Genomic DNA, 18,755 nt, shown 5'->3' on the forward strand with positions numbered 1-18,755 from the left:
ATGAAGTATGATGGACAAGGATGCGTTAGAGCGCATATCATGAATTTAATTGATATAGGGACCAAACTGCAGGAGCTAAGCATGACAGTAGATGAAGATATGATGGTTCATTTTGCACTGAATTCATTACCAAAGGAATTTAAGTCCCTCAAAGAAACATACATTGCTCAGAAGGAAAGATGGACCTTGAATGATTTGATTACAATTTCTGTCCAACAAGTGCACAACCTCATAAAAGAAAGAGGAGCTAAGATGGTCAATATGGTTCAGACCAAACAGAACAAAGAGTTCAAACATAAATTTGCATCTGGAAAGGGAAAAGAGAAAGAAAATATTATTGAAAAAGCTTTGAAACCTTCAACTGGAATGAACTGTTTCTTTTGCAAAAAGCCAGGCCATATGAAGAGAGATTGCAGGAAATATAAAAATTGGTTGGAGAAGAAGAAAGGAAAAGGTAACAGCAATCTGATTTTGGTTTGTTTTGAGTCAAATTTGGTTAATTTCTCGTGTGATTCATGGTGGTTAGACAGTGGTGCTTCTATTCATGTGGCTAATTCTTTGCAAGAATTCACAACCAAGAGATTGCCAAGCAAGGATGAGGTGAAAGTGTTCGTGGGAAATGGAGAAGAAGTCCAAGTTAATTGTTTGTACCATATATGATCCTCCACTCATCCATTGACACATGGATCGCTTAAACTCCCCAAATGCCCAAAGGCTCCGAACAATCGGCATCGGCTACCGATGATATTGTCTCAAAGCAGCAAAAGATCGCTACAGGCCCAACACAGCCTACAATCGGTATCCCTTATCGATTCTGCAGAATCAACCTCAAAGCACCCGCCCGAAATATCTAAGGACTCGTGTCAACCTCATAGGGCCCTCCCACGAGTCCCACATCGAAATTAAGTACTAAGAGCATACGAAATGCCCTCTATAAATAGGCCCCTCCACTACAATACAGGGGTAAGACTTTTCAGCTTGACTTTTATACTTTTATATGGTCAACAGCAAGAGCTCTTAGAAACAAACTTACTTTGGCATCGGAGGGTCTTAGGCTGGTTCCACACCGGTTCCATAGACCTCACGAGTCTCAACTCTCTTCTATTCAGGATCTGCATCCAAGGACAAGAAGAATCTGCATCTATCATTCAATCGATCCGCTAGATCGTCCTCACCACTTGTAAGTTGCACTCATCTTTATCTGTTCAGTTTTAGTGCCAACATTAATTATATAGGGACAGTTAGAATTAAGCTTGATTTTGGTTTTGTTTTGGAATTAGATGAAGTAGTTTATGTTCCTTCTATGTGGAAGAGTTTGATTTCAGTTACTAGGCTTGTAAGATCGAAATTCAATTTGAATTTCGATGGAACAGGATGTTCTATTTTCAGAAATAAAGTTTTAATTGGCAATGCAAGTCTTGTGGATGGAATGTTCAGATTGAATTGCAAGAAAACTGAAATGGAAATTAACACCGTGCAAACCAAAATCAAAGAGAACTCATTCGAATTATGGCATAAGAGACTTGGACATGTTTCAAAAGAGAGAATAACACAACTATGCAAAGAATCAGTTTTACCACCATTGAATCACGTTAACACAGATGAAATTTGCATTCCATGTGTTAAAGGGAAATTGACCAATCTAAGAAAGAAAGGAGCTTTGGGAAGCAAAGGCTTATTAGAACTCATTCATACTGACATATGTGGACCTTTTCCAGATCCAACTCATGAAGGGTTTAATTACTTCATAACTTTCACAGATGATTTCTCAAGATTTGGATATGTCTATCTCATTAAGGAAAAATCCAGTGCATTAGACAAATTCAAAATATATAAAGCTGAGGTTGAAAACCAATTAAATCTCAAAATTAAAGTGGTTCGATCAGATATAGGGGGAGAGTATTATGGAAAGTTTAATGAGGCTAGAAGAAATCCTGGACCCTTTGCCAAATTTCTTCAAGAGGAAGGAATTATAGCACAATACACCAACCCAGGAACACCCCAACAAAATGGAATTTCAGAAAGGAGAAACAGAACCTTGAAAGACATAATAAGGAGCATGATGAGCTACTCAAACCTTCCAATTTTCCTTTGGGGAGAAGCTTTGAAAACAGCCAATTATATCTTAGGCTTATTATCACAAAACGTCCCTGACGTTTGCGAAATTATCACATTGCATCCCTAACATTTTTTTGTATCATTAATGGTCCCTAACGTTAATATAGGTACTCTTAAATAGTCCCTCTGTCAAAAAAACCGTTAAATCCAGGGGTATAATCGTCAAATCAATCCAAAATTATTAAAAAAAAAAAAATTTCCTTCCCTTCTCTCTTTCTTTTCTTCTTTCTTCTTTCTCTCCGCCTGGCCCCGTTCTTTTCTTCTCTCTTTCTTTTCTTCTTCCCTTCTCCCATTCGTTTACAAATGCAGTAGTTCAAGTAACCGAACTATAGCAATTCGAATAGCAAACTCGTATTAAACACTCCCAAAAATACCCAAAACGCCTCCAAAATCAATCCTTCAAACAAAATAAAAGATTGTTTAACAGACCCCAAAATATACCAGCTCACACACGAAATTCTCCAAAACAATGCTCTCAAGCCGCCTCCAATTTTGAGCAGTTTTCCCACATTACCTCAAAATCCAAACTTCTCAATCAAATTGAACTAATAAGCAACCAACGGAACATACAATTATTACGCGGCAAAAATTTTCCCAACAAATTAAACTTCATTGCATATTCATATGAAAAGCTACAAACTTACACAGGCCTCCCTGAAGGTATGGGCAGCTGCGGTGACACGGGTACCGGCACAGCCACTACAGGTGGCTTTGGCTGACTCTGTTGCACCGCCACGGTCGGCAGTTGCGGTTTAGGGAGCTCCGGCATGGCCACACTCGCCGGTGCGCCACCAAATCCCGTGAAATCCAGCTGCCTCGCAAGCTTCTTCGCCGGAACATCACTCATCGAATCCGAATGCCCCTTCGTCGGAGCGTACTCGTCCCCTTCAGCTTCCCCCATCAAATATAAAAAATTCAGAGAGAAAGAAGAAACAACGAAGGAAAAGAAGAAGAAAAGAGGAGGAAAGAGAGAAAGGAGAAAGAAAGAAAAAAAGAGGAACAGAGAGAGAGAGAGAGAGAGAGAGAGAGAGAAGAAGAGAAGAAAAGAACGGGGCTAGTCGGAGAGAAAGAAGAAAGAAGAAGAAAAGAAAGGCTAGTCGGAGAGAAAGAAGAAAGAAGAAGAAAAGAAAGAGAGAAGTGAAGGAATTTTTTTTTTTATAAATAATTTTGGATTGATTTGACGATTATACCCCTGGATTTAACGGTTTTTTTGACAGAGTGACTATTTAAGAGTACCTATATTAACGTTAGGGACCATTAATGATACAAAAAACGTTAGGGATGCAATGTGATAATTTCGCAAATGTCAGGGACGTTTTGTGATAATAAGCCTATATCTTAAATAGAATTCCAACCAAAAGCATAAATAAAATTCCCTATGAAGTATGGAATGGAAGGAAGCCTAGCATAAAACATTTGAGAACATGGGGATGTAGAGCAGAAGCAAAACCTTATAATCCTGCAGAAAAGAAATTGGATCCGAAAACTATAAGCTGCTACTTCATTGGTTACCCTGAGAGGACAAAGGGCTACAGATTCTATTGTCCTCACCACACAAGAAGGTTCATAGAGACCTCTAGAGCAGTCTTCATAGAGACTGACCATGAAGAAGATAAAGAAGGACAATTCAGTTTTGAAGAGACAATTTTGGATCAAGATATGTTATTGAATCCTAATGAAGATATTGTGGTCTTGCCTCAGTTTAATTCTAGCAATACTCAAATGGAATACGCTGAAGAGACTAATGCAGATGGTCATGAAAACGCAGAACAATTGGAATTGAATGACAATCAAGCATTGCAAATGGAGGATCAAAATACACTCAAGCACCAGCAGTGGAAGAACCAGAACCAAACATGGAACTAAGAAGATCACAAAGGCAAAGAAAACCTGCTTTGGGAGATGACTACTTTGTGTATCTGCAGGGATCAGAACATGACATCAACACACAAGATGATCCTGCAACTTTCAGACAGGCAATGACAAGTGAAAATAAAAATAATTGGTTTGCAGCAATGAAGTCAGAATTAAAATCGATGGAAAAGAATGGTGTTTGGAATCTTGTGACTTTACCTCAAGGCTGCAAACCAATTGGCTGCAAGTGGGTGTACAAAACAAAATTGAATTCAAAAGGGCAGATAGACAGATATAAGGCAAGGTTGGTTGCTAAGGGATTCACGCAGAAGGAAGGCATAGATTTTAATGAGACATTCTCACCAGTCTCAACCAAGGATTCATTAAGGGTAATCATGGCTCTTGTAGCACATTTTGATCTTCATTTACACCAAATGGACGTCAAAACAGCTTTCCTAAATGGGGATTTAGAAGAAGACATATACATGGTACAACCGGAAGGTTTTGTTCAAGAAGGAGGAAAAGAATTGGTATGCAAGCTTTGTAAATCGATCTATGGCTTAAAGCAAGCCTCTAGACAGTGGTATCTGAAGTTTAACAAGGTAGTTAAGGATTTTGGTTTCATAGAGAATGCCTTGGATGAATGTATCTATATGAAAATGAGTGGGAGACATTTCATTATACTAGTTCTTTATGTAGATGACATCTTGTTAGCTTGCACAAATCAGACCATGTTACATGACTGCAAGAATTTCTTATCTAAGAATTTCGAAATGACTGATCTAGGTGAGGCATCATATGTTTTGGAAATAGACATAAGCAGAGACCGAAAGAATGGGGTTCTAGGACTGTCTCAGAAATCTTACATAGAAAAGGTGCTCAAGAGGTTTAATATGCAGAACTGTACAGGAAGTGACATTCCTATAGCAAAAGGGGACAAGCTGAGCACTGAGCAAGCACCCAAGACTGAACAAGAAAGGCTGGAGATGGTTGACAAACCATATGCTTCTCTTGTAGGAAGTTTGATGTATGCACAAGTCTGTACCAGACCCGACTTAGCTTTTGCAGTAAGCATTCTAGGAAGATTTCAGTCGAATCCTGGACAAGCACACTGGATTGCAGGGAAAAGAGTGTTGAGATACTTGCAAAGAACTAAAGATTACAAATTAATCTTTAAAAGAAGTGCTACACTTGAATTACAAGGTTATGCAGATGCAGATTTCGCAGGTTGTCAAGACACCTTGAAATCTACATCAGGTTATGTATTCATGTGTTGAAGAAGGTGCAGTATCATGGAGAAGTGTGAAACAACCATTGACAGCAGGTTCAACCATGTTTGCAGAATTCCTAGCCTGTTATGAAGCTACCTCTCAAGCTATATGGCTGAGAAATTTCATTCTCAGTCTAAATGTGGTTGAATCTATCCATAGGCCCATTCAAATATGGAATGACAATAGTGCTGCAGTTTTATTTGCAAAAGGTAACAAAAGGACAAAAGGTTCGAGGCTGTTGGATGTTAAATTCATAATAGTAAAAGAAAAGATTGCTCAAGGATATACCAACATAAGCCACATTGGTACAGAAAAGATGATTGCAGATCCACTTACAAAAGGGGTTCCAAATGCAGTTTTTCACAGGCATGTTCATAGCATGGGACTGAAGAATAATTTGGATGCTTAAAAAAGTGGGAGCATTGTTAAAGATTAAGTAGTTTCGATTTTGTTATTATTTTAAGTTCACAGTTAGTTTTTGGTTTCAATGGAGGATGATCTTGTTTTGAGGTTCAAATAAAGAAATTTATCTGTTCATTAAGCAATTATATGTTTAATGGATGAGTATGCGTTTTAATGCTTGAATGAAATGAAACAGAAAAGCTAGCTAAAGATACCTGTGCAAATTTCATTCATGACAGAATTGTCATTGTAACAAGTGATTAGACCTTGGCAGTCGAATAAAGGGACAATGAATGAATGTGTTCATAAAACTCTACAGTAGAACATGTTTGTTTTCTGTTTAATCTTGATGGAAGCTTATGTAGTTTTAAAGGATGTTAAATGTGATTATAAAGACCCTGGAGTATTAGATATTTAGTAAGGTCTTGATGGTTCCTTCACATTTTTAAAAATGACAATTGCTTGAAGGAATCAACTGGAGTTATGTTTCACAAAGGCCTTAAGTGGTCAACACAGAAAATTAGGGATTAGTCGATCAAGTGGGAGAATGTAAGACAAATCTTGTCTTAGTCCACATAAGGTGATCTCCTAATCCTAAGAGGATTCAGTTTTCTTAGTTGATCAGGAACCAAAACTTAGTCTTCTATCTAAACACTTATACAGAGTTTATTAAAGAAAACAAGTGTGAAGAGGATTCCTAGTATATTATGGATTGAACTAAACCTAATCTAAATGCAACAAGGACACACGATTACTTCTTGATAGGCAAGGTATCGATGTGATGCATATATAAATAGAGGTCCCTTCCCTTGCAGCAAATCATCTCAAATACAGACCTCACCCTATCTAAGAGACAAGAGAATAAAGGCTGCATAGGTGAAGAAGACAATCTATTCGATTACCATGGCTGAACACGGTTAGTATTGTTAAATAAAAGCTTAGTAAGGACTTACATATCCAACTTCCTCAATTTTGTAGAATAAAAGTTCCTAAATGCGTTTTCTGTTAAGACGTAGAGAATATATTAAAAGTGCAACAAAATTCACATACATTTATGATGTGCAGAGAGGAACCCTGTTATGACAACACAATCGCAGTGGAAGGGATAGCTATCTATATAGTCTACATATACATCTTTGGTCTTTTAACCCTTCTAAAATGATCAACACTGTATTGTACAATTAAAATGAAACGGTCACACGGCCAAAAATCAACTCTTTTGTGGGCAGCTCATGTTGATGTAGAACGACCTTGTTATGAGTTTGGCAATAGCCGACCATTGTACATCTTATCAAGTAACTGCTTTGCATCAGGCCTCCGAAGCAGACCTTTGTTGTTCGGTACACCGGTCCCTAAACAAACCGGACATACGAGTTTCCCCCGACCTGTTGACAACAACAGGTAATTACTCATCAAATAAAATGCATATCCACACCAGTAGGAAGAAAATAAATGCAATAAAAAGAGAGCGGCAAAAAAAAAATATTGTGTGCCAGTTGTAAACAGGATACAATGTTGGTATGGGATGAAGAAGTAATGCTCTTAATTTACAACTGTAAACTATAATTTGCAATGGCTCTTAATTTTCTACTTGACTCATTTTCTGAGAATAAGTTGTGACGAGCACAAATGCCACAGAAGCCAAATGGAATTTTCTCCCTCAAGGAAACATGTTCCTACGGTACTAACCATTTGATGAAACAGGAATATGAGTATGGGTGAGAACTACATACCATAACAGTTTGGACATTCCGTAAACTCGTACACATCTTTAGCCCGTTTTCTATTGAGAGCTTTCCATTTTCCTGTACCACCACACATATCACCTAAATGAAAAGCAAATTAACATCTCATTGACGGAAAATGAAACCCAACTAACATACGTTTCTATTTTGTTTTTTCTAAGGCACGCTATCCTTTCTTACATACGTATATATTTATAGGAAAGGAAGAAGCACATCTGTTTCTCCTCTCACAAGCCAAAGCATCAACCTCAAGGCATGAGCAAAAGAATTCTGAATCTTTGACTTTTAACTACATATCAATCAGACCAGCTACTCTTTTTACAAAGAAAACGACCAAAGAAAATAGGAACTCGCAGTTACCAAAAAAGAAAATAGGAACTTGCAGATGAACAAAGAAAATCAATATGATACAGTCAAAAAACAAATTTGAACAATTAAAGTTGGTTTTCTAGCTGAACCTTTGGACCAATATAGTTAATGCACAATTTATCTGCACAAATGAATTTTGGGGGCAGAAATAGAATACCCCAGAGGATTTCAGTTTTTACCAAGACAGTAAGTATCACAATCATGCAAGTACTGAACAAAAGGTCATCATCATTTCCACTTCTGATTTATAACTACAGAAATTATACTTACAAAGCACAGCGCCACTTCCCCCACAATTCCGGCAACCAGCTGGTCTCTCTTTTCCATCCAATGCAAATGCCTTTGGAATGGAAGTAGAGATTGAAGAATTGCTTATCAAAGCAACGGTTGAACATAGGCATGTGAGACACTGTCGCCGAGAGATTGAGGCCTGAGATTCCTGTGGTCACTGAACCTTTATAACTATATCTTGTTGAAAGTAAAAAGCCATTGATATTGAATTTTACCATACCTTATAAAAAAATATGATAAAACAAATAAGTTATTTCAGAAGTTCCAATGTATCACACCAATCTACACAGGTTAAATTCTTGGAAAACAAAAAGTTTTAAGAAAACAGAACATACACATAGGGCAACCAAAAAAGACGTATTCTGTATCCACTAAAAAATCCTCTGTTACTGAGAATACATCAAAAGAAATGTCCCAAGCAAAGTTGAGGGCCCTTTGCATCATAGGAACTCACGCAAAAGGCTTTATCTTGTCTTGAACAAAAAACTAAAGCCATCAATTTCGCATGGAGAATCATCTCTTGTGAACAAAATAGCCCATATTTTACCATAAAGAGAAGGCAAAAGCAAGTAGTATCATTAAGAGCAAGAATGAATTTCGAGCAGCACTTTGAATTGAGCATCATCAAACAAAATCCATCCAAATGATATGTCTGAAAGACATGAAAGCCAAAAACAATGGCCACCACTTATTCCCTTGCTCTATCTAATGCCATATTTTCTTCAGAATCAAATAAATCAATACCTTTGATGGTTTAGATGAGTGGTCTGAATCCCCCGGACTGCTGCTGTCATTCTCAAGATTGGATCTTACATGAAACCCAACTGACTTTGTATTGACTGCCAAATTGTTTACATACAAATGATAGTTAGAACCATTGGCCTTCCACCTATTATTGATCAAAGACATGAATCTGGTTTTTGCAACAGTCACGTGCTGCATGACAGATAGAGCTAAAAGCAAAATATTCACTGGCTACAACTGAAAAGGCACATTTCAATGTTGGAATTCATCATCTTTCTCTTTCTGATCCAAAGGTGCATATTATCATCAAGCAGTTATTGGTCTGAGTAGAAATGAAGGCTTAAGATTTCATGATGATATTACCTTGTTTCAATTCTACACATAATATCAGGCTCTCACATCTTTGTGCCCAAAAGAAAAGCAAACCCCATGCAAAATCTCTTCATATGGAAACTCTAGCGCGCAGAAAGCCCCCAAATTTGAATTGAGACCAATTTGGAACACTTGAGAACAAAACAAAACCATAAAGCAAACAAGAAAAGACCCATTATTCATGAAATCTGGACGAACATTAGGTAAATTGGTTTCCCTTGTCTTTTAATTTTTTTCCCCTAATGAAACTTGGGTACCCCAAAAGTCAACCAAAAAGAAAAACACAGCAATATAGACAAAGCAAAACCAAGTAGTTAACAATTTGGTGAACAGAGAGCCAAAAGCAAACTAGCCCATAAACTTCTTATCCACAAACCATGAGTTTAGTGCCGGCTGAGAGCTATACAAAATATATATGCACATATAGTGGGCAACAAGAAACCGAGACCTCATGCACACATGTGAATGAAGAATGAGATAAGGCAAAATACAGCTACTTGAAATTAAGGACTGTGCATGGAAATGACGAGAAATTGGCAGGTCTCCACAAGTTCGTTAATGGGTACTAACTTTTAGAGAGAGAGAGAGAGAGAGAGAGAGAGAGAGAGAGAGAGAGAGCTCACAGTGGCATGGTGAGGATTTTGACAGGCGTTGTGGTATGGCTGAGAGATGAGAAGAAGAAGAAGAAGATGACATCCTCTCTATCTCTCTGTCTGTCTGTCCATGTGTCTTAGCGGGGCACTCTTATTTATCATCTTCTTTGCTCTACACATATATATATATACGAACTCACATTTTATATTTTCCAACCCCAAAAAAAAAAAAAAAAAAAAGAACTCACATATTATTTCTATTTTGGTCCCTCCCTAGACATTATTTCTCTTTATCTTTTAGGTTTAACAAGATTGTTTACTATAAAATATGCACCATAAAAATTTATAAAATGAAAGATACGCTTACGAATTCTAAATTATACATACTTTTATATCAACCTTGTGGCCAGTTTGAAAATCACTTAATTCGAACTAAATTACATGTTTTTAAATTTTTTTATACTTGTCATTTTCATTAGTTGTTACCATTTACTATCATGTTAATATAAAAAAATTTAAATCCCTAACTCATTCGAATTTAACTTAATCTCGCCCTCAATTTCTTCATCTTCAACAATAAAAAGTTTTCCCAACTATTTTAATGGTATAAACTTTCCCTCCTTCGATATATGTAAGACAATATATAATCTTTTACGAAGAGAAGTTACCATTAGCAAGCGGGTCACAAAATGGGATTGGTTTGATTCAGTTAAAGTACTGGTTTGATTCAGTTAAAGTTCTAGTTTGAGGCAATCAAAACAGTGATTTAGCAAATCAAAATGGATTGGTTTTGATTCACTTTATCACTAAGTACATTCGAGTCGAATGATTCGACCAAAAAAAATCGCTCAAGTACTTTTTTATTCTGAGCTTTGTTACATTTTCATATCATGGATTCGAAAACTTGTCCAATTTCTAAATAAATCTGATTAAAGCTTCAAGAGAAGGAATCGGATGACGATGATAAGAGGGGCATTAGCAATGGGCATTTTTGCTTGGTGCAAACGTGAGAGAGAACAAATGAGGAACAGAGCACTGCATAATTTAACTTTAAATTACTGGCGGGATCTCAAATTAAAAGCCAACTATACGGCTCATAAAACATTTATCGTACAACATAATCTCTGCTGCTGCAGCTAACTCCTCTCGTTCAACATATTTTCTTACAAATCATTATCAACCCAGAGAGGGGGAAAAACAAAATAACCAAATCTAAAAATATCGACTTACAAATTCCTGCCGATAACACAGGAATCAAGATACAGTTCGCCCATAGCACAAACAAGCAAGATACAGATTCTTTGCCCATTTTTCCTGTGCAAAAGTAGACCAGAATTTAGAGTGAGGATATCAATAGTCTGATATTATTCTGTCTAAAAAAAAAGTTAAAAGAGTGTCAAGGTCTTTCACTTTAAAGAAAAACTTCATACCTTCACGTGTGTGCTAGGAAATTGAGATGTACGCAAAGTCTCCTGAGTTTCATCACCAGGTTTGCGCTTGGGGACACTCAAGATGAGGGCCGCTTGATCCCAAGTTGCAGCAGTTGACGTTATCCGGAAACCATTATCCCAACGTCTGTGGATGCCTTCACTTGGATAGAGAAAATCCAGCTCCACAACCTATGAAAAGCCAATGGCAAATGAGAGGGTGGACACCAACTCAAAAACCAGAAAAGAAAAATAACTGCAAAATCAACATGCCTTGGCTATCATGAAATTCTACTGATCACGTTTTAAATACATAAAAAGTTGGCAGATTTCGTTGCCATAATATCTGGTTGGATGCACCATAAAATGGCCTGACGCAACCCATTTGCCACTATTTCTAGTCAAATTCAACCCGGAATAACAGAAAATATGTCTGGTTAGCTTGCCTTTAGTCATATCCTAAAATGTCAGTTTTATTTAGAATGGCCCTCACTAGATCAGTTGACACCTTGAAAAGATTCAATTTTTCCTCTTCTTACCCATCCAACGTAGATTCAAATACTATGACTCAAGTTTTAAATGAAGCTTTTGAAAAGAGTTTCAAGACAACAACAAATGTTATTTGTGCCCCTCGGAGAAAGAGCAGTGGCTTCACACAAAAGTAGAAACACATTGCGGAGGGGCCTATAATGATTTGTAAAATCCACAATATCATATTATCATGCAATGAGAAGAATAAAGTTGAGAAAGAGCATGATCATATGAGAAATTGAACTGCCAATGATGAGAAGGCAGCTATTTCTCTGCAACCTGCTAGCATGGAAATATCAAATTAACACACTAACATTCCTGAAGAGAATAATAAGATGGGCACAGCTTACCTGATCACTGAAGCCAGCATTGCGAGACATAACAACACCCCACCGGCTCCCAGCAGTTGCCATTGAGGTCACATGAAATCCTTCTCTCCACTTCTTATTTATCCACTTGAAGGGGAAAGAATCACTTACTTTGTAAGACTGTTGCGTATACTGAGTTCCTGCAGAATTAGGGTCACAGTTCTTAATCTACTGATTGAAAACGAACTGAACTGATGTGGATTTGCATACACATTCTGTCTAGTAATATCCAAATCTTTTTTCTTCCTTTTTTTGGGGTACAAAAGTCCACTGTATCTTACTCTGTTTACAAAATGACAAGATCCACTTCATAAAGAAAAACTATGCAATCCTTATCAATATATAACAAATAACAACCTTTGGTCAAAAGACTCAAAACATAATGTCCAACACAAACACATCAGTCACCAATGTGGAGAACCCTAAGAGGCAAGAAAAAAGAGAATCGTGGTTATCTTGATCATTACCACAGCATGTATGTCCCACAGCCATTGGAGCTTTCTGGGAACTTTAGGAAGAGGGAACCTAGACCTCAACAACTAAGAAGAACCAACCCAAACACCATACAGCAATCCAGAAAAAGAAAAGAAAGATTACCGCATGACCAGATTAAAGTTACACCAACATAGCATTAAAAGAACACATTGCAAAGAACAGATTCATTCATTCTTTCCAAGCCAATTTTTTTCCTCAGCAATCATATATGACACGAAATTTTGGAGCATATTGCTAAAGCATATCTTACTGATATGAAAATTCAATCTGGCATGACAATAAACAGGTCCACATAAGTCATGCAACTTTACTCATTAACACAACTAAAGTTAATAGATTAATGTCACAACTAATCACTACAGCAGTGTACCTTTTGACATCACCACAAGGGAACTTCCATTATTAGCACCAGCAATAGAACTAATGTAATAGTTCTTCTCCCATTGTTCCATTATCCATTCCTGTGCATTCAGAACAAACAGTCTGTCAATTTTTTGAGTAAAAATCTTATATGAATATAGACAAGCACAGGAATCCACCTTGTGCAAGAAGAAGGGTGAAAGCTCATAAACTTGGTTTGTAAAACCGGTTCCAGCATCCATAATAAGTGCCCAGAGATTAGAACAAGATGACACACAGCTTATAAGCAGACCGTCTTGAATCCCTCTCTCCACATGTTGTGCCAACCTTGCATCAGCGACATTGTAATGATACCTAGTAATAAAAGATGATCAAGCCATGAGGAAAATTACAGTCAGGGACTCTTATTCAAACCACTTTTCCCTTTGATATGCAAGGAAAGAATGAAACTACACTATTTATTGACCGAAAAAAAAGTACAACATTGCAAAATGAATTTCTACCTCTGTTTCATCGGCATCCGAGCATTGTAAACTGAAATCCATTGTGTGGCAGGTACTCCTAGCCTAACTTTCTTCCTTGGCTGGCCATCATCATCTTCCTCAATATTCAATCTACCCCGTTTCTGGCCAACCTGACTAATAATCTAAAACAGTTCGCAATAAATTAATTTATAAGCCCGATGAACATACAAAAGAGAGCTTTATATATTACAATATCACTAAAATACCTTCTGAGCGCCATCAATTTTTATTGGCCTTACAGCAGGATTTGATCCTATCAAACTCTCAAACAATGATATTAACTTCGAATAGTTAGGCTCTTCATCAAATTTCATGTTCACCACAACCTCAAGAAATTGCCTTAGAGGTGGGGGGCAGAAGCAGCACAGCATTTCAGGAGATGTTGCCATCTTTTTTTTGCAAACTAGGAAAGATTTGTTATCACCCTGAAACAGGACCAAGTACAGTGCAGACAAATTTCATAATAAATCTCAATAAAGGAGAGTAAATCAGACTCTAAAATTAATCCCTCTTAAATACCTGATAGCCCTGCCATGGTAACCTTCCTCGGTGGAGAAAAATGAGTGTATAAGCAAGAGATTCAAGATCATCTCTTCTACTAGCAGTTCTTCCCAAGTGAGCATGAACACTAGCATATCGAACAGTTCCTCTGGAGGTGAAACAGAAAAGATTTCAGGGCTAAAGATAGAAGAATTAGACTGAATACCATACCCCAAAAAATGCAGATATTACTTCACCTAAACATATCAGGACGTTGATCATAATCAACATGACCCCCATTAGTGTCTTTCCACTTTGTCGCTGCACAATCAGGTAATGAAGAAGACATAAGAAACGAAAGTAAATGAAATAACTGGAGAGAAGCCCTACAGATGAAAATAAATTAACTTACCTAGTCCAAGGTCAACAAGAAACAATTTCTTCTCTTGAGCTGTAGATGGCTGACCAAGTAAAAAGTTTTCTGGCTTCACATCTCCATGCACATAGCTAATGTCAACAAGTCATGATTTAAAATAAGTTAGAAATATAATAAAAATTTATTTTTGAAAGAAACAAAAAGCAATAGGATTGATGAAATTTTAGTATTCATATCAATCCACAAGATTGGGACAACCAACACCAAAAAGTGAATAAAATTATCTGAGGCTGCATTGACATACCCTCTTGAGTGCATCTTCTCTAGAATTGATAAAGACTCGACAGCTATACAAGCTACCATTTCTGCAGACATCCTGTGTTCATTGGATTCAAACATAAATGAAAAATATAAGTTAAAATCTTTCAGAAAATTGAAGTCCAAGAATAGAACATATGCGTGCTCTTCCACTTCAAATACAGTTGTGAACAGATACCCACAGACTGAATCCAAAGCCATAACTATCCAAAAACTCAAACTTTATTTCAGTGCTCTCTAGCATCTTAAGTACGAGTTTAGAAGATTTAATCCTTAAAATCGTGACTGAAAATAGGTTGCTTCAGCTGTGCTTCTATTCAGACCCCTCAGAATAAGCAGCAAAACATTTAAAACTGGAATTTTTCAGCTGAATCCTAAATGGCATATCCAGGTTTCGGATCTCGAGATAACAGCAAAACGAACTGATAATGTTTGGATGAAGAGCAAAATAATCTTAAATACTCACGCTTGCCCTGAAGTGTTCCATACATCCCATAAACTAGGCCCTAGCATGTCCATAACCTGCATATATGGAAATAACAAATGTATTTGGTACAAGGAAACAAGAAATTGCAACCCGTTACTGATACAAGAGATTGGACAGTTCATACCATGACATAATAGTCTCCTTGCTTTCCTTTATAGTGCACTTTAGGCACTCCATGACTACCACCAAGAGTGCTGTTCAAAAACAAAAAATGACCGATTTATAAACAAATTAGCAAGTGTACATGTATAGATACTGATAAATGAACCTAAGCACATCACCCAGGGAAGAAAACAATGGAAAAACTAAAAATCTAATAGAAAGAAAAAGACTCACTTGTAAACTTGCCACTCATATGGAGGACCATAAGTACAGCCTTTGCTGTTTCTGTGCTCGAATTTAAGTGCCACCTGATAAATACATAAATCGCAAAGAAATTCATAAGGACAATTACTGATAAAGAAAAGAAGATAATTTCTGAATAGTACAGCCTTCTTTCAACATGAGAAAATATGAACTTACCTCAATAGCACCAGGACCGCTTGTGCGATCAACTCCACCCGTAACACGACGACCAACAAACACCTGGCCAAAGCCACCTTTGCCCAGCTTCCTCTCTACCTTATAGAGTGGCGACCCTCCTACTTGAACCTTAGAAAGTGGAAATTTGGAAATTTTCCAGAACATATATCACCATTAAAATAAACATACCAAAGTTGAAACAGAATCTCTTTCTTTTTATTATGAAATTTAAAATTGTTACAACAAAATTCATCATTTAAGTTACACCAACCCAAAGCATTCATTTAAAGACTACCATCATTAAGTTAATCCACTCCAGTGCATTATTTCAGTTAAAGTGATACGCTTAGTTGAAGAACAAGATAAAAAATTGGGTATATATAAACACAGAAATGCACGCACCCAACATAGAAAACATCTCTATAAAATTAAAAATGACCACTTTACTGGATCCCTTAAAGGAAACTTACTGATTAGGATCTCATTCTTACAAGGAAACACAAGAAATGCTTCCAACATAAATAAATATAGCCTACTACCTGAACAATTAAAGAACAGTGAAAAAAAGTAAACACATTTCATCAGCAGCAACACCACCCCAAGTTCCCAGCTGAAATAAAATAAGAATACACAAAATAACGCCACCAAAAGCATCAAAATAGCAAGAAACTACCCGTACCTTTTCGGGAAAAGGCGCAGTACTGCCCTCTTCTTCTTGCCCAGCAGCCTTATTAGCACTCAAGCCACCACTATCGTCAGCCATCACAGCTTTCCTATCTTCCTCGACTATTTCTTTTCCCTTTTTGCCCTCAGAATCGGAGTCCTTCTCCGATATCACAATCACACGGTCTTCCTGCTCCGGCTCCGGGTCCGGCTCCTGCTTCTCCTCTTCTTTCAATTTTCTCACTGCCAACCTTGTCCTCGGCCTCACCACGGCCTCAGCGGCTTCTCGGGCGACCGTGGCACGGGTCCTCCGCGAGGGCGGCGGTAGGTCCGACGGCTTGTGAGCTACCCTAGCGCGGCCTCGGCGGACTCCTCTGCGAAGCTCCGGCATTGCTCAAACCCATAAAATGAATTCGTACGGTGCTTCAACGATTCGATCATTATATTAATCCCGCGAAGCTTTGAGAGTCTTGGGCATGGCTGAAATTTGAATAAATCGGTCGGGGAAGAGTGGAATTAGAGGAAATCGGAGGTGAATTGGGTCGGGGTGAGGTTCGATTGGAGATAATTACGGTTTGATTGCAGAGGTTGACATTTGGGGGTTAGGGTTTGGTAGAGAGGGCAAGAGAGAGAGAGAGAGATAGAGGCAGAAGCGCCGAGTCCAACTGTAGGATGATGCGGGAAAACAGAGAAAACCAAATGAGAAAGGAGGGTTTCGTTTTGGGTGTGGACCGTGTGGTAGGACAAAATTGGTGAACTCACCAAATGTCTAGAAAAATAAGAAAATAAGTATATTATTGGCAGATTAAACCTTAATTTTCCTTTGCCAATGAAGCTATTTAGTCCTAACTTCTCTACTTCAAAGTTGGAAGATATTTGCATATATGAGCTTAGTCAAGTTTGTTAAAGTGAATGTGCTATTCACTTTGCACTCGAGTTAAAGTTGTGTGTCCATCACTCTACACCCGAGTTTAATCCTTTTTTATATATATATATTAGAGTAATTTAGAATACTACATTGTCAATACTTCAAATGATTATTAACATTTTCTTCGACCTTAAAAAAAAAATAAGGAAAATTTCATGTGCTCAATGCAATTCTCGTGGCACAAATGACAAAGTATTGAATGTGCGCACGATATACATGACATATATGATGCATACAACAAGAAGAAACTTGTTAATATATCAATCAAGAGGTTTAGTAAGACTTTCTCCTCCTTCCTTCCTTTCCCCTGCTTGTTTGATTTGAGGAGTTTTATTTTTATTTTTGGGTCGAAGATTTGAGGAAGTCATGGCATGCTGCTGGCGATCATCAACTGACAGTTCTCATCATATTTGATCTCTATATTACACAATTGACCATCCTCATCTCCTAATCATAATTTGAAGGGTAAACTGCCGAAATGCCCCTTGAACTTGTACCTAATTATCAATTTACCCCCTGACCTTTTTTTTTAGCGAATTAAGGGCTCAAATTAAATTTTATTATCAATGTTCCCCCTGCCGTCTAAATCATCAACATTTCATCCAATAATCCATCAAATCATTAAAAAAATAAAGAAATATATATATTTTTTGAAAAAATTAAAGAAAAAAAGAAAAAGAAAAATCTTATGGACCCACCCACCCCACCCCCTGCGTCTTCTTCTCCAACCTATCCCCCCTTACTCTCTCTCTCTCTCTCTCTCTCTCTCTCTCTCTCTCTTTTTGCAGGCTCGAGTGGGGATGGAGGTGGTTGTTTGGTGGCGTTGGGTGGTGGTCTAAGGATGGATCTCGCGTGTCTCTCTCTTTTTGCAAGCTCGAGTGGGGATGGAGGTTGTTGTATGGTGGCGTTGGGTGGTGGTCTAGGGATGGATCTCGCGTGGGGATGGGGCTGGGGGATGGGTCTAGGTTGGGGGGGCAAGGCTGGGGAATGGGATGGGTCTGGATCTTGGGGGCAAGGGATGGGGATGGGAGAGAGCGTGTTTCAATTTTCTGTGAGGAGAAAAGAAATAAAAGGCATGGTGGCCTAATGTCCAGCGGCTACATGTCCAGCCGCATGGCAAAAGGTTTGGTCAGCTCCAGATCAATTTCAAGAGCCACCATTCTCTACTCTTACTTGTTGGTCAAATCAATTTCAAGAGCCACCATTCTCTACTCTTACTATTACTAGCACAAGCTTTCAAAAACATACATATCAGGTGAGGTTAAATGGGGTTAAATTCTAGGCCAAGAGCTGGGGGTTTTAGGGTTGATGGGTTGATGTGCTGGAGGAGATAGAGCTGGGGGAGGGGGCGATAGGGTTGCTGGTTCTTTTTTTTTTCTTTCCCTTTTTGGGTCAATTTTCTTCTTTTTCTTTAATCTTCTTCTAAAAAAATAATTTTTAAAAATGATTTAATTGAAAATTGGATGAATCATAGGGAGAGAGGGAAGAAAGGGTTTGGTTGCAGAGAGAGAGGGGGA

The 18,755-nt window shown here is 37.8% G+C and overlaps 3 protein-coding genes across 3 annotated transcripts; 1 reads left to right on the forward strand and 2 right to left on the reverse strand.

The window, feature by feature from the left end:
• Positions 1 to 599, forward strand: LOC148294167 (uncharacterized). The gene is made up of 2 exons (XM_088254327.1): positions 1 to 454; positions 565 to 599. The coding sequence occupies exons 1-2, from the start codon at positions 1 to 3 to the stop codon at positions 597 to 599; spliced, it is 489 nt and encodes a 162-aa protein (XP_088110453.1).
• A 6,070-nt stretch (positions 600 to 6,669) lies between these two features.
• On the reverse strand, positions 6,670 to 9,923 carry EDA3 (DnaJ/Hsp40 cysteine-rich domain superfamily protein). The gene is made up of 5 exons (XM_021965692.2): positions 9,790 to 9,923; positions 8,795 to 8,889; positions 8,030 to 8,198; positions 7,379 to 7,471; positions 6,670 to 7,030 (listed from the first exon to the last, which is right to left on the reverse strand). Exons 1-5 carry the CDS (start codon positions 9,860 to 9,862, stop codon positions 6,900 to 6,902), a joined length of 561 nt encoding a protein of 186 aa, XP_021821384.1. The 5' UTR covers positions 9,863 to 9,923; the 3' UTR covers positions 6,670 to 6,899.
• An 872-nt stretch (positions 9,924 to 10,795) lies between these two features.
• LOC110762969 (Protein kinase family protein) lies at positions 10,796 to 17,068 on the reverse strand. The gene is made up of 16 exons (XM_021965700.2): positions 16,327 to 17,068; positions 15,648 to 15,776; positions 15,462 to 15,535; positions 15,250 to 15,319; positions 15,105 to 15,160; positions 14,625 to 14,696; positions 14,357 to 14,451; positions 14,202 to 14,265; positions 13,984 to 14,113; positions 13,671 to 13,889; positions 13,444 to 13,586; positions 13,120 to 13,294; positions 12,951 to 13,041; positions 12,068 to 12,225; positions 11,190 to 11,378; positions 10,796 to 11,073 (listed from the first exon to the last, which is right to left on the reverse strand). The coding sequence occupies exons 1-16, from the start codon at positions 16,699 to 16,701 to the stop codon at positions 11,014 to 11,016; spliced, it is 2,100 nt and encodes a 699-aa protein (XP_021821392.1). The 5' UTR covers positions 16,702 to 17,068; the 3' UTR covers positions 10,796 to 11,013.
• Between the last annotated feature and the right edge of the window lie 1,687 nt (positions 17,069 to 18,755).

The sequence above is a fragment of the Prunus avium genome, chromosome 6 (genome assembly GCF_965620075.1).
Source record: "Prunus avium chromosome 6, drPruAviu1.hap1.1, whole genome shotgun sequence".
Lineage (NCBI taxonomy): Eukaryota > Viridiplantae > Streptophyta > Magnoliopsida > Rosales > Rosaceae > Prunus > Prunus avium.

Bases quoted from the DNA above. Each gene is read 5' to 3' on its own strand.
- LOC148294167 (XM_088254327.1), top strand. From the start codon at position 1: ATGAAGTATGATGGACAAGGATGCGTTAGAGCGCATATCATGAATTTA. The intron at 455-564 runs GTAACAGCAATC...AATTCTTTGCAA, and splicing joins GGAGAAGAAGAAAGGAAAAG to GAATTCACAACCAAGAGATT.
- EDA3 (XM_021965692.2), bottom strand. From the start codon at position 9,862: ATGTCATCTTCTTCTTCTTCTTCTCATCTCTCAGCCATACCACAACGC. The intron at 8,199-8,794 runs GTATTGATTTAT...CAGTGACCACAG, and splicing joins ACTCATCTAAACCATCAAAG to GAATCTCAGGCCTCAATCTC. The intron at 7,031-7,378 runs GTATGTAGTTCT...TGTTGTCAACAG, and splicing joins GGAATGTCCAAACTGTTATG to GTCGGGGGAAACTCGTATGT.
- LOC110762969 (XM_021965700.2), bottom strand. From the start codon at position 16,701: ATGCCGGAGCTTCGCAGAGGAGTCCGCCGAGGCCGCGCTAGGGTAGCT. The intron at 13,295-13,443 runs GTAGAAATTCAT...TTTTATTACTAG, and splicing joins CGGATGCCGATGAAACAGAG to GTATCATTACAATGTCGCTG. The intron at 11,379-12,067 runs GTAAGCTGTGCC...GGCTTTTCATAG, and splicing joins ATGCTGGCTTCAGTGATCAG to GTTGTGGAGCTGGATTTTCT.